This window comes from Drosophila willistoni, assembly GCF_018902025.1.
Source record: "Drosophila willistoni isolate 14030-0811.24 chromosome XR unlocalized genomic scaffold, UCI_dwil_1.1 Seg143, whole genome shotgun sequence".
NCBI lineage: Eukaryota > Metazoa > Arthropoda > Insecta > Diptera > Drosophilidae > Drosophila > Drosophila willistoni.
In genome coordinates this window covers 1,541,546-1,557,229 of record NW_025814056.1, presented here as the reverse complement: position 1 = coordinate 1,557,229, position 15,684 = coordinate 1,541,546, and the positions used below count along the sequence as shown (strand labels likewise).

Genomic DNA, 15,684 nt, shown 5'->3' with positions numbered 1-15,684 from the left:
GTAATGGTGCCATAGTGTCACTATGAGGTGCTTAAAGGTTTTTCAACAAAGAATCGGTCTTAGTCCAAACAGAACAAATTTCAATGCCATGGCCCCCTTTGGGCAATTATTTTGATTAAATTCTTTAATACGAGAATTTTAAAGCATTAAAGAAAGTAATTAAATCTAAGAAATTTAATACCAAAGCACCTCGTGAAAGTTATAGGAAAGAAAAAAATAAAGGCATTAAATTAATTGGCCACTGAAAAGGGCGCAAAAGGCATTTGCAATGGAATACTTAATTTATGTTTCCCCAGTTAATTAATTCGCAAAAATATATACATACATATTTCTTATTATTATTTTAACTTGTCCCAGTTAATAAGTTTGCTTCCCTTAGTGAGGTGCGCAAAATTAACTATTGTTGTTGTAGCTTTTTCTTCTACATATATAGCTGTTTGTTATTATTTGCCACCTCAATTTTCTGCAGTTCACACTTTCGTCCTTAAAGCTGAAACAATTTGATGGTAGGGATGTTCATTTCACTTTCATTTTCATTTGATGATATTGAACAAAAATATGAAAAATATTTTATAGTTAACAAACTAGTTGAGTTCCTTGGTATTTCTGAGTGTTTAGGTATGAATTGAAATAAATGGTAGAGTAGTCGAAATAAATTTCTAAAAATGTCACTCGCCCAGTTATAACTGGAGTAAGATCATCCAGCCATTCTTAACATGATCCTCAGAAAAAGTTCTTTGTTTCTTAGGAAGTTTTTCTGGATAGTGCATAAAATTTTTCTTATTGTTAGACACGTGGAAGTTATAAGATTCCTTTTAGAATTTTATAGAGGAATTTTCGATATTAATGTCGGGTGTCGGGGATATACCAGTAGTATCCTTCCCAAAGAAGAAGCTTATCGAATTGAATGGCAATTTCTTTTACAGTGTATTATAATAAAATTGATTGTAGTTTTGTATCTTTTATTGCGGTTCCATAAAATATTTGTCAAATGAAGTATCTCTTTGTATTTCCATTTTCATTAGAAACTCCATTGGAGTTTCTTTTTGGAAATTTTATTGGGGTATTTCCCCCTTTTTGTGTTTTTTTTTTTTTGCTTATTTGTCTTGTCGTTTTTGCGAGAAGTCGTAAATTCTGCAGAAAAAATATTTGAAGTTTTTATTATGCGATGACGACAGATAAATATAGATGGAGAGAGAGAGGGAGACGGATGAATTGACTTCCGTTGAAATGTGAAACTTGTACGGAATTTCATTCATTTTGGCATTTAGCATGACTAATTTCACACAGATTCGCTTTAACATCCAATTTAGTCATCCAGGCTAACCAAATCAATGCATATGTCTGTATGTATGTTTATGTATGTACCTATATGTATTTGTTTGTTTATTTATGCAATTTGCTAATTTGTTTGCCATGAAATGAAACCGCAAGTGGCGAACTTTAACAGCCAACAACGATGACAACAAGGTATGGAATACAATCACCATAACCATGGGCATGCCCACATTTACGCCCACGTGGTGTCCCTACATTATGTTCCTCTTACTCTCTCTCTCTCTCTCTCTCTCTCTCTCTCTCTCTGTGATTCACTCTTGCTCTATCTGTTGGTTGCCCTTATTCAAGTTTATCAAATTCAATCAGAAAATTTAATAAATATGCAAATTTCGGCCGTGTAAAATTACATGAAAATTTTTGATTTTCCTTTTGCTTTGCTTTTGCCGGTTGCTGCCGTGTAATCTCATATTGTATGTAGTTTAGAGGCAAACACTTTTCCGTGCTCAGGTGTACTTATATATGTATATAAATATGTATATATGTATATATGTGTGTGTGCGTGTGTTCATGTTCATCTTGCCATTGTAATTTTGTTTGATATGGTTGATTTTGATGGGCTTTTAATTGCCATATAAGCATTAAATTGCAGTTAGAGCTATACTTGGCTTGCAGTTGCCATTATATTGCAGATATAGAGAAAGAGAGAGAGAGAGAGAGAGAGAGATATGTTTAGATGTGTATAGTTATAGATATAGATAAAGTTATATGTATATAGCTAAGCTATAGATATGGCTTTTACTCTGCACTATGCTGTAAAACTCATAAAACGTGACTCAGCCACTTCACATGCTCTTCACACATATTGCGCAATGAGTGAATTTTCGGTTCCAAACAGAAAGTTCACTTGGTTTTGACGATGATGACGATGTTGTTGCTGTTGCTGTTGTTGTTGCTGTTGTTGTTGTCTAACTTTATTCAATTATGCAAGGCAAAAGTATTTAACACATGTTTAATTAAAGTCACTTTCTTTTCCAAAAGTTGCCAAGTGGATTTGTCTTGCGTGTGCTGGGCATTAAATAATGTCATTTCGAATTAACACCAATGCCGAGGCATTAGCATAAATTGTTGCTCTTGGAAATGTTGCTGCTGTTGCTGTTTGAAAATTGCGTGCGGCAATGGCCCGGCCACTCCATCAGCTGTGCGCGATGTTAATAAGGCAAATATTTGCCTTGAATTTAGGTGGACACACAAATCAGAGCCAGAAGCACCTAAACAAGGAGCAGGGGATTGGGGGGCGGACCTGTCTTCTGTCTCCCGTTGTTGTTGTTGTTGTTGTTGATAAGCGCAGGAAAAGGCAGTCAGTTAGGCAGGAGGCTTGCGGCAGGCATATAATATTAAGCCAACTTCGAGCTGTTGGCCATAAGCATTTGCATGTTTGTTTTTTGTTTCTTTATTCTTTCCCACTTGCTTTCTCACTCTCTCTCTCTCTCGTTTTTCATTCATTCTAGCTTCATTTTTCTTTAGTGGAATTTAATTTGCATTTGCAAATGCAAATGTATCATCATGTTGGCTGACAGCTTGTTGGCCTGTTCATTTCAGTGTTTTCTTATAATTGGATGACTTTGCCTTGGTCAAATGCATTTCACATTTCAAAGCAACGAGAGAAGGAGAAGTATGTGGATGGTAGGCAGGGGTATGGTGCGGGGGTGTAATGAAATCACAATGCATGAAAAACAGGCAGGGAATGAGAGCGGAAGGTAGGAAGATTGGAAACGGAGAGTGAAACAGAGAAATCAAATGTCAAATACACATTGGCTTGACGTGGCTGAACCAGGCCAAGACATGGCCTAACCTTGGCAGACCTCGAGTTGGCCTTTTCTTAGCTGCCCACCCATCTCCCACGTCTCACACACACACACACACACACACATATATATATTGAGGTCTCAGTTGTCTGCTCTGTTCCGTTTTTGCTACCTTTGCCTGTGTCGTTTTCCTTACGCTTCTTTTGCTCCTTATTGCCTTGGGCTAGCTAAGCTAAAATCTTTGAGGATTTGTTGTCGTCCCTTGTCCCTCATATATCCCCCTCCTTCCCTCTCTCACGTCCATAATGCTGTTTGTCCCATTGTCTGTCGTCCGATAGCCATTGCCCTAACCTGACATTTGGGTCCGATTGTCTGCCCCGTTGCCTGGCCAAAAATAAAACCAGAGGGCCGGGGCTAACTTCGACCGCGTCAAAGTTTGTATACCCTTGCAATTTTTTTGGTAACTCTTTCCTTACCTATAGCCATCAAAGTGGAAAAACGTTTTATCTAAAAAAGCTGTTTCCGAAAGAACGGCCTACAATCTTAGCATGGCAAATAACGACGATATTGATCAAAGTCACTGTTTTCCACCGATCGTTTCTATGGGAGCTATATGATATAGTCACGCGATCTTTATCAAATTCGGCACAGACATTAATAGATATATAAAACTAACAAATATTTAATTTAAAAGCAATCACTTTAAAAATAACGAAGTTATTGACAAAAGTCACTGTTTTCGACCGATCGTTCCTATGGGAGCTATATGATATAGTCACCCGACCTTGATCAAATTTGGCATAGTCGTTTATATGTGTAATTAAGCTCAGAAAATAACGAAGATATTGAGAAAAGTCACTGTTCGTGACTTTGCCATTTGTATGGGAGCTATATGATATAGTGGTCCGATCCGGCTGAATCCGAGATATACAACGCCTGCAGTATATACAATCCTTCATGCAAAATTTCAACTCTGTAGCTCTAACGGTCTAGGAGGAGTTTGCGTTGATCCAGACGGACGGACAGACGGACAGACGGACGGACGGACGGACGGACATGGCAATATGAACTCGTCTCGTCATGCTGATCAAGAATATATATACTTTATATGGTCGGAGATGCTTCCTTCTATGCGTTGCACACTTCTGACCAAAATTAATATACCCTTTTTGCAAGGGTATAAAAAGAGGAAACTCAACTTCCGGACGCAAATTCGATTTTCGTCGCATTTTATTCTCTCTCACACTGCTCGCGCGTGTATGTGTGTGTGTGTTTGTGTGTCTTTCCTCCATTCTTTCTTTCTCATTTTCCTTCTGATTTCAATTGAATTTTTCTGGCGTTTAAGCACGGTAAACAATAATTAGATGTGCCTGCCACTGATCTGAGTCTACCCAACATACACATGTATATACATATGTACATATGTATGTATGTACACAGATATCACAGTATATCTATATGTATATGAGAAATGCGATATGGGTTTGGCATTTGTGAAATTCATTCGAATTGGACGGTGTCGGGTGGGGAGTGGGTGGATGGCACCCGCTCAAATGCTAAGTGCAGTAGTCGTCTAGCTGCGGTTGGGCTTGTGGTTTTATTCGGCCGCATCTTTAACGATGAGATTTTGGTCAGGCCACTCCGATTTGTCCAAAGTGCAGAATCAGTAAAATTAAATTGGATTTTCATTGTGACGAACTGGACAATGGACTGGGAGACATTTTGTGGTCAGCAAAGGATGCCATTTACTTGAGACAACCAAGGCCACAGTAAAAGCATAGCAGAGTGATATATATATAGAGAGAGAGAGAGGCGAACTCTACTCTGGGATGAGCATAAACTTCTCCTACTTTATGACTGTGATTTGAGCTTGAGCTAATGTTTTTTTAAACGAGCCAACTGAACTGGACAATGGCAACATTATTCCATTTTCACGCTTTGAAAATATTTACAACGAATTCAAAAATGTGGAATCAATTGACAGAAAAATATTAAACTAACAATTGCCTATGAGTATTTGGAAAAGAAAAAACGAAAAAAATCATATTTTAATTTAAGGACAATTTTTCAATATAAGTAACCAAATTTGATTTCAGCCATTTGTGTTTTAGTTTTATTTTAGTAAATAAAATAAATTGTAATGTTTGTTTAAATTATAATAAACAAATTGAGTGTCAGCGAATTAGATTTTCTCTACAATGACTGCATTGAAGTTGATCAATCTCGTTTAACATTTTCATTAGGACAATCGATTTAAGTAAATTTTTTTGGTATTTGGAAAATTAAGTGAAAAATTCAAATGACTGCAAAAGATAAAAAAATTGACTTGTTCTACATAGGTTGCGATATAAATTATGTAAAAAACGTTTAAAAAATATTTAAAATTAATGTAGGAATTAAGAATTACGTGTTTTATTTGTGTTAGTTTTGTTAGGATTTGCATTCAAAATACAAATTTATGTCAAAATTTTAATAGCTCGACAAATAATAAGAAAGTAAATTGTATAGCCCAATAGGTCCCATGACTAATGAATTAACCATCTTATATATTTATGTAAAAAATTTCATATTGTAATAAATACAAAATTTACGTACATATGTACAATTTTCAACGTAAATATCACCTGTGTTCTAATGTTCTTTTCCTTTAATTTAAAGCTAGGCTAAGTTCCCACTGAAGGTATCAGAAAATTAATTTAAACTTACTATACAAATTTTTAATACAAAAAAAATATTGTATAACTTTTATCAGTAAACCATTTTAACCTCTACTCAATAATCATTAATGTACCGTACACATTAGGCTTCTAATTGTTAATAAATTGTGTTTTAGCTAAAGCCAAATCGTTATCAGGCATTATCTTTTTAATTGCCATCTTAAGATATTGTACTCTTATCTATATTTTGAATTTATTTTTGGTTTTATTCAAGTGTCTCACAAGGAGGCATCATAAAAATACATTAGTTTTGTGAAGGAACAATATTTTTGTAGTCGTCTAACCTTAAAAAACTCAAATTTGATCGTAATGTCTACATTGAATAGATTAGAATTCACAAAAAGCTATGACATTTACAAAGTTTATTCCCAGCCAAAAGGAGATAAAGTACTCCAACAGTCAGTAAAATAATAAAATTTTAAGATTTAAGGTTTTTTGAGCTGATGACATAAATAGTAGACAACTTTGTGAATACGATTGTTCATTCCGTACTTATAATTTCATTATAAACCGCAATGTATGTACCTTTCAATCATTTATTTAGCAAGGGTTTAATGCTTACTATAAATGACTTTTATATTTTTTCTCTCATGCGAAGTATTGTTTTTATTATGGTATTTTGAAAAAGATGCACATTTTTTAAAACGTAAAGAATTAAAATGAATTAGAAGCATTTTTGATCTAAAAACCTATGACATTTCTAACTATTTACAGGAAGAAGAGGTAACAAACTTCTAGACAATTTGAAAACTTAACAATCATTTTTGTTGACAATTTATCTAGGGATTGACTTGACTCAATTGATGTTTTTATATAAGTTATACGTATATGTATGTTAATAGGTATGGTCATTGAGCTAGAGAGAAATAGGTGAGGAAGGGGGAACAAACAATTCCCATTCACCACGATTCAAGTGCAATTATATTGGTAGCTTCAATTTTCAGTACATTTCGATAATCGGTGCCATTGTAAGCAGTCCTGTATACTTTATATATATATTTATATACATACATATATAGAGTTGAGTAGATTCGCGCAGCTGCTCCTTATGGAATTGAGCAATTGCATGGAAACGCAATTATTCTGTGTATTCACTGTATCGCAATCATAATTATTATTGATCGTATTTCAATTTGTTGCTACATTTTTTATACCGTCCCCGCTCTTTTGCCTTCATATTCTCATCAAGCTGCCATCTCCCTATCCACTCTCCACTCTCTGGTTACAATAAAATCCATTTTGAGGCAGGCGACATTGTCGAAGCTTTCGCGTTTATATTGTTGATGATTTTTCAAATGCGCTTAATGACATTTCGTTGGCATTTGCCAGTAAGAGTAACAGAGAGAAAAAGAGACCCAAAGATAGAGGCAGAGAGAGAGAGAGAGGAAGAGAGTCCCAAACTCCTAGCCGTAGCCAGAGCCAGAGCCTTGAAAATGCTTGCTTAAACGCTTTATGCTCGCCATGGAGCGGTGCGGCAAGCCGTGCCATGTGATTGTGATTGAAGCTCTTAATGCATATGAAATGGTAATTACGCATACGCCGCATTGTACATCGGAAGGAAGCGTAGCAAAGGAACCAGCACATTGCCATTGTCGTCGTCTTCGTCGTTGTCGTTGTCGTTGTCGCCGTTGCTGTCGTATCGTCGTCGTTGTCACTTATTGCCGCTCATTTATCTTATTAATAGCCTAGAGCTGGGCATAATTTATCAAGCGACAAAAAAAAAAATCATCGCCAGAGTTCGATTCAAAAAAGAAAAACTGGCTGCGTTTGTCATTTCTATAATAGACTCGAAAGGCATTGACTGCCCATTGCTGGACACTGGAGTTGAACTCCTCGGTACTTTGGGACTGCACACAAGAACATAAAGAAGGAACGAGCCAAGTTTTGACAGTTTCTTTTTTAGTTATTTCTGGACCCTAGTCTAGACATACAATATAATTGTCGAAAGACCACTTGAGAAAATGTCAGTTTGTTCGCCCTTTCCCTTTCTCAATTTGATTTCCCTTTCACTTGGGGTCACCTCACTCGGCTAATAGGTTTCCTTGCAGTAAATCAGCTTAGGTTATATAAATCACCAACAAGTCCATGGGCTTTGGTTTTTGTGGTGCGGCTTTTAAATCACAAGGTGTCACAAGGACGAACGGTGGACGGTGGACGCCAGGTTTAGAGCGGCATGCTGCTGATGAGGGTCGGCGCACAAATGTATGCTATACCAATATGTATTGTGGCAAATGCCGAGAAATAGTGGAACTAACCACACACACACACACACACACACACTGAGACACAGAGAGAGAGAGACAGGGAGAAGCAATCGGGGTCAACATAAACATGTTAACCCCGCCGCTTGTTTATTTATTTATTTGAAGTGTCCAAACAGTCGTCGTCCACTTGTCACAGACAAGAGGCGCAACTTGATTTATAAACATTTACATATCACAGGCAATATGTACATTTTGGTTTCTTTGGTTTCATTTTTTTTGCTCTCTTTCTTTTCTGCCCGTTGTTGCCCAATTAGACGCAGCAATAAATTCATGAACTCAAGAGCCGGCAAAAACTAACTAACTGGCCAAAAGAAAGTGGAAATGTAAAGGTCTCTATTGGCCCTCCTGTCTGCTCATTTTTCTACTTTTGTGTGTTATTTCTGTTTGTATGTGTGTGTGTGTGTGTGTGTGTGTGTATTTGTGTGCGTTTGTATGGTTTCTTTGCTCTGCAATGCCGTTAATTAAAAAGTTTTTTAACAAGTTAATTGAAATAGATCTCGATTGGAGTTTTTATTGATATTTTGCTGAAGCTGGCATTTGGCGTTCTTCCGTTTTTGCGCCCCCAAAATGAAACTAAATAATTAGTTTGCTGGCCTCTTTTTGGGGCCCAACTTTCTGGCATTTCAAGTGGCGAAGTTGCCCTAGCAGACTGTTTGCCAACAACTCGAGCACGAGCCACTCTAAAACTGCCAGCAAAAGCTACCAAACGACTATGGAGACGATGGCGAAGATGAGAGGAAGAAGCTGAAGAAGATGTGAAGCTGTGAGTCAAAAAGGAGAGCAAAAACTTAACACATTATGAGTTCTGAAGGCTATGACTGGTTCGGTTCCAAATGCATTCGACATTTACAATATGCTGCTGTTGTTGTTCTTCTGTTGATGGTTGTTGGTCATATCAGCAGAAGCAACAGCTGTTACATAAATTTAAAAATAACCAAGTCGACCAAAACAAATAAAGGAACAGCAACAGCAGCAGCAGCAGCATATAAACAATATATTTAGGCTTAAGAGAGGAAGTTGGGGGTAACAAATGCAGGATGGTTATGCCCAGCCTAGGGGCACTTCTACCCTACCCAAAAAATGGAGCGCACGTAGGGGCGGGGAGGGGCGGGCATAAATAATATGTATTTACAAAAGAAACTTTTTTGTCAAAGTGCCCCAAGTGGCACTCATAGCGCACCCTTTTCTCCAGATAAGGTTTTAGGAAAAATGATGTAGCCAATAAGGAAATCGATAATGATTTTGCCTAGTCCCCTCACTCCCCCACCCTCAACCCCAACCCCTCATTGTTCTTGTTGCAAAGGCCAGAGCCTTAGTGACTTTAAAAAAAAAAACGCCCCCAGGAGATCTAAAGGAGTTTTCTTTACATTAACCGAAAATTAAACACTCTTCTGCATGAAAATCTATTTATATTCTTTAAGAACAGTTTCTTATGAAAACTTAATGTCGACATTAAGACTAGTATACAAAAAGCCAATATATGTATACAGTATTTTTTGGTATATAAAAATTAAATTTGATTTACACATATTTTTTTATAAATTATTTTTAGTATATAAAAATTAAATTTCATTTACAGATAACCATTTATTTATAAGTAATTATAAACTCAAATTGTCAGTTGAAATTAATTTAATTAAACACAATTTTTTGTGAAGCTTAAGGGCCCATTAAATAAAAACTGCAAAAACATTTATGTATATCTTAATATATATAAATCTCGTGTCACAATGTTTGTCCTCAATGGACTCCTAAACCACTTAACCGATTATAAAAAAATTCGCACACCATGTGCAGTTCGATCTAACTTGAGAGATAGGATAGTTTAAATCTCAAATTATAGTCGCAATAATAATTTTTCAAAAGCGGGCACAGCGAAGCGTGGCAGGGTTTCTAGTATGTACATATATTTCAATTCGCAACCATTAAATATCCCACCATCGCATGCCTGAATGTTATAGCTACTTCTTAAAATATTCGTTAAATGAAAAACCCCAAAAATATACCATGCACTTCGAGAAGCTTTTTGCAAGTCCGAACAACAAAATCAATTTTAGCAAAAAACCTTTAGAAATTAAATGAAATCCTACGCCAGGGAAAATAAAGATTGGTTTGTTCTTTTAATTTCTCAAAAAAAAAAACCATACATCCATCCAAAAACATACATAGATATAGATAGATATCATGCTAACAGATAAAAGTAATTGTTTGTTTAATTTTAAAACCTATTAGATCTAAAAACTACCCGATACTTGTACCTGTTATTAGGCTCTTTTAAAAATAAGTACTTTAATTATATTTCACAATTCTTAATTCTATGCTTGCATATCTCTTTTAAAAATTTTACCATTAATTTTATTCTTAATTTGTCTATTGGCATTTGATAAATTCCACACAATTGTTTTATAAAAAAAAACAAAAAAGTGAAACTTTTGTGACGATGTTCATTGAATGATTGAATTAAAATTGACATTAAAAGTAGAGTAAAGTAGGATGAGAGGATTGATTTAATGGAATGAGTAACTTTATTTTAAAAGTCTTTGCCTAATTGGAACTACAACCATTGTCAGTCACACCATTGACAAATAGATGTATGTACATATACATATATTGAGAAAGAGTATAAATTAAGACAGTCATTTGATTGGCAAACCATGGCGACAACATCAACGTCAAGAGCCAAAGACTTAGTCAAGAGTAGGAATGGCGGGAGTGTTTTGTAGGATGAAGAGATGGTGGGATGGTGGGAAGGTGGGATGTTGGGACGGTCGTCAAAGCCAAGTATTTTCTCAACTTTTTGCAACAACTTTGCTGTAAGCAATGGCAGCTGCGGCATCAACATTGCCACTGTCGTCAGTTGGTCGGTCTGTCGGTTGGTCTGTCGGTTGGTCTGTCGGTCGGCACTTGTTACTATTGTTGTTATTTACTATTAAAGTTTCACTGGCCAAAGTCGTAAACAGCTTGCGGCTACTTAAAAGAGTTTTTTTCTTTTTTTTTCCATTACCAATGCAGTAGCAGCAGCAACAACATCGATAAGAATTGATCTTTACAGCATTGGCAATAGAAATAGCAATTTCCCGTGCCATATATAGATACATATACATATATTGGCCATTTTCCGGTTGCCATTTTCCCTAGATGAAACAATCCTTGGCATAGGCTTTATTAGCAATTAAATTTATTCAATTGCCGCCACCGCAGAAAAGTTAAAACGTTGCGCTAATTTCACACATTTTGCACACATGTAAATTTTGCATTTGGTTCATGTCTATTTTATGTTGTCGTTTATTGTTTTCACAGCCAACAGTTTTTGGCAGTTTTTTTGTGGTGAGTGTGCGTGTGTGTGTGTGTGGGGGGGGGTCGACAAATGGTGGTGGGGTGGCACGTGTTGTTGCTAGGTTTTGGATTTTGGGGCTTTTTGCATGTTTAATGCATCTAATCAACATTAAGCCATGTTTTTTGTAGGCAAACGGCAACCAGAAACCGCATTTGCATTGTATTTGTGGGACTTGCACACACACACACACACAAACACACACAGATAGTTTCAGATGCACAGATATAAAAGGCAGGCAGGCGTCTGTACTGCTGTTGCTGCTGCTGCTGGTGGTGCCACATTTACATAATTTCATTTGCAACACATGCCACATCTCGTTGCCATAGACACAATACACTTGCCTCTTGGCCATCTCATGAATTGCCATACTGCTATGGGCCTAGGCCCATATACATACACATGTTTGTGCCAGGCAACAAATTATTACACGTTTTTATTAAGAGAATTACCCTCAACTGTTGATTTGCAACGTCAGCAGCATCAGCATCAACATGGGTCGAAATTCGCTTGTATTCGTATTTGTATTCACATAAATATTCATCAGTTAATATCTATGGCCTATAAATAGAGCAAACGACCGAAACAGGAAGGAAGGAGTCGCAGCCGCCTTCAGTGTTGGAGAGTACGAGCAAAAGCTGTATAGCAGTGGATCAGGGGCCGGAAGCTCTTTCATTAATTAAGTTCAGGTTTATTTTTTCTTTCATTCTCCTTTTGCCCATCGTATTTTCTGCTGTCTGCATAAACGCGGTATGCGTAATCAATGCACAGAGGCGTCATTTTAGAAGGGTTCTACTATTAACCAATTGAACGAGATTAACACATGACGTATGATACGTCATGTATGCCACTTTAAATGGTTTTGATTTCGATTCTTCATTCGTATGTTATCTCTATATGGCTCCCCTTTGGCAATTTTTTGCCACGTTCTTGCCACTAGTCATGACATCGAACCAACACCCAAACTCCCGTTCTACCACCCCCTCAAACCGACGATGACAACGACACAACGGCCACTCAATCTTGTTGAGTAAGCGCCACTAATTTGTTTTTTAAGGCTTTTGCTACGGACTTCCAACTCATTCCCAGGAACTCGTACCCAGTTCCCAGTCAACTCTCTTTTGCTTGCATAATTTATTGACCGCAAATTCACATAGCACTGTGTCCATGTGTGTATGTGTCTGAGTGTGTGTGTGTGTGTGTGTGTATGTGCACGTGTATCGAGCCACAAATATGCTTTTAATGGGCATCTCAGATTGAGGATGCCAGACTTTGGCAGCTGCGACCTCAAGCATGCAATTTGGCTATTAAAAATCATTAGCAAAGGCATTTTGTCCTGCCTCGACATGCACATTGCACAATGAACAAGAAGAAGAAGTAGAAGAAGACGAAGAAGGAGTACTTTTCGTGCTAGCCAGCCAGCCACATTATTGCTGCTGCTGTTGCATACTTTGTGGCGTTTTGGCAAAGCATTTTCATTAAACACTAACACGACAAGCAGGCACTGACATTGTGGGCAGCAAAAAGGTATCACATCACATTTCACATGCACATTGTTCTCTCACTTTCTCACACATCATGACATGCCGTGCACCTGGTCTGTTCGAAAAGGTTGTAACCCCCACAACAGAGGAAGATGTGGTCGAAGAGGAATCCTCTTCAAGTCCAGATCTTGAAACAATCTCAAACAAGTTAGAGCAAATGAAGCAACGGGCATTGCTCTTAAGACAATCTCTAGTCCATGATACAGTTCAGAAGCCAGACGAACCAAATATTATGCCCGAAGAAAATCTATCCAAGCATTTGGAAATCAAACAATTGCAGCAACAAAATGCCAAGCTTATTAGCCAGGTAACCGATATAAGCGAACGTCTTAAGTGCCAATGGGATAAATTGAGTGGACTGGAGTCTCAGCTGCTGAATCTACGGTCAACTACAAATGGAATGGCTGAAAAAATTAATGCCATAAGCAAATGGAAAACAACAACACAGCATATGGCTGGTCTTTGTATTGAGCGTTACAATGATCTGAAAATAAGTTGCTGCACTTCACCCGAATTTGGGGCATATTATCGCGGATTGTCCGCTGACTTTGACCATGACCTTAAAGTGAGAGTACCCGAAAAGTGCTATCGCAAGGATCAACAACAAATAACACAACGTTTGAATAATACCAAACAGATGATACGAACCTCAACAGATTTATTGCTACACCATTGCAATCAGCTCGAACAATTCGTGTCCAAGGGCAGCACAGATCAAAGAATATATGAATCATCCAAGACTTTGTTACGCTGTGGCTTCTACACCATTATGCACAAATTTCGTGTGGCCGAAATGCAAACCAAGGAACACAAGAAAGCAGAGCCAATTGCATTGCCGGATTTTAAGCAATTCGAATAAGGAGGAGGAATGAATAGCAGAATCATAAGAAGCTTATAAAACTGACGAACCAACTAACAAGCTGACTGACTGACTCACTGACTGCACTTGACAATGTGTATGTAAATTGCATTATGCAGAGTAAAATGCAGATAATTAAAAATGCAGAATACCGCAAAACATTTTGTAATTCACAAGTGCAGTCTCAACCGCATCCGCATCCGTATCCGCATTCGCTTCCCCATACTCCTTCTCTCGAATGCCGAACAAGCCATGTTAGAAATAATGAATATATATCTGTGTAATACTATCTGCATACTTATGTACATATTATATACATACATACATATATACAATTAAAATGCACAATGACCAAACTAATTGCGCAAAAATGTTTGGCAAATATTTTGTTAACAAATTGTGTGGCAATTTAAGCCACAGAAATGCAATTAGCCCATAAGCATAATTAACCAAAAAAAAGAGAGAAAAAACTAATAACACAAAATGCTAAGAGTCCAGTAGCCAATTCTGTCCGGCCTAGCCCAGTTATGGCCGAAGATGAAGCGGATTGGGGTATTGGATATTTAAATTTTAAAAATAGCTCTATCTACATATTACGTATACGCCAGGTGAGAGAAAAAGGACGAGTTCGCTAGGTCTGGGGGGAAAAAAAACCTTAAAAATTGATGATGGCTTCGATGTCTTTGACACTGTTGAGCGTCATTTCATTTTGATAAGGGTTCAGTATTTGAGAGTCCTGCAAGAGAGAGCAACAAGTGCCAATTTGCCACACACAGACACATTGAAAGAAATAGAGACAAACAGAGTGAGAGAGAGAGGGGAGAATTCAGTTATCAAATTGTGCAAACAAAAGTTTGTTACGAAATTAATTGAAAGGACTTTGTTGTCCTATCTGGTCGACAACAAAATTCATAAGAAAATTGATGCCATGTTTCATGTGGAGGGCAAGACAGGGCAAGGCAGGACTGACCAAGGACAGTCGACTGGGGAAAAGGTTATTTCCACCTTCGACCAGAAATGAGTTGCCCAACGTGAACGAAAATTGTGAACCCAAAAATGTAATTAAATTAGCTGAAACTGTGTGAGGTTCTAACCAAAGAAGAAGAAAAAAAAAAAACAAAACCCATTGATGATTCGAAAGTTCTTAAAGGTCGGCTGCCCTTATTCTCTTTCTTTCTCTCTTGTTGGCCTAGTCGAGTAAAACTTTTATTGTCCATGTTTGTATTGCAGACACTTTGCCCTCCATTTACCTGCCTGCCTGCCAGCCTAACTGAACGACGTGTTATTCCTGTAATTGTCATATGTAGTTGTATATACCGACCTGGTTCTCTGTGTCTCTCTTTCTCTTTGTGTATTTGCATTGGCTTTTGTCACCTGCGCGTGTGAATGCCTGAAATACCTGCTCTACTCTGCTCTGTTCTGTTCTCTGCCTTACTGGTATGAATATGATAAAGTTGAACTACTTATTTAATAGTGAATACAAATGTGAAATGGGGTTTTGGTTGGGTCTGGTCATGGAGTTGGTTTGGAGTGGGCGTTTGCATTCATTGACATACATCCCACAAAAGTTTGCCTAAGCGAAAGCAAATGAATGTTTTGTGCGTATCACACACATCTTGAAGAACACGTGTGTGTATGTGTTTGTGTGTGTGAAACAACATGAGTCCGTCTGACTCAGTGTGTGTGAGAAGCTTCAGTTTCATAGACATGATGTTATTTTCTTATATATACATATATATATATATATATGTAAAACCATTCAGTTGGTCATACGTGTATAATCTGATTTAATCTCTTACTGCAGGATGGAAGGAAAAACATTCAAACAGGCATTTAACCAATATTGTAAGTTATGAAATTGGTTTATGGTAATGTTTATTATT

The 15,684-nt window shown here is 37.2% G+C and overlaps 1 protein-coding gene across 1 annotated transcript; it reads left to right on the top strand.

The window, feature by feature from the left end:
- Window positions 1-12,885: 12,885 nt before the first annotated feature.
- Window positions 12,886-14,161, top strand: LOC6646477. The gene has a single exon (XM_002069049.3). The coding sequence runs from the start codon at window positions 12,977-12,979 to the stop codon at window positions 13,799-13,801; it is 825 nt and encodes a 274-aa protein (XP_002069085.1). The 5' UTR covers window positions 12,886-12,976; the 3' UTR covers window positions 13,802-14,161.
- The last annotated feature ends 1,523 nt before the right edge of the window (window positions 14,162-15,684 follow it).

Bases quoted from the DNA above. Each gene is read 5' to 3' on its own strand.
- LOC6646477 (XM_002069049.3), top strand. From the start codon at position 12,977: ATGACATGCCGTGCACCTGGTCTGTTCGAAAAGGTTGTAACCCCCACA.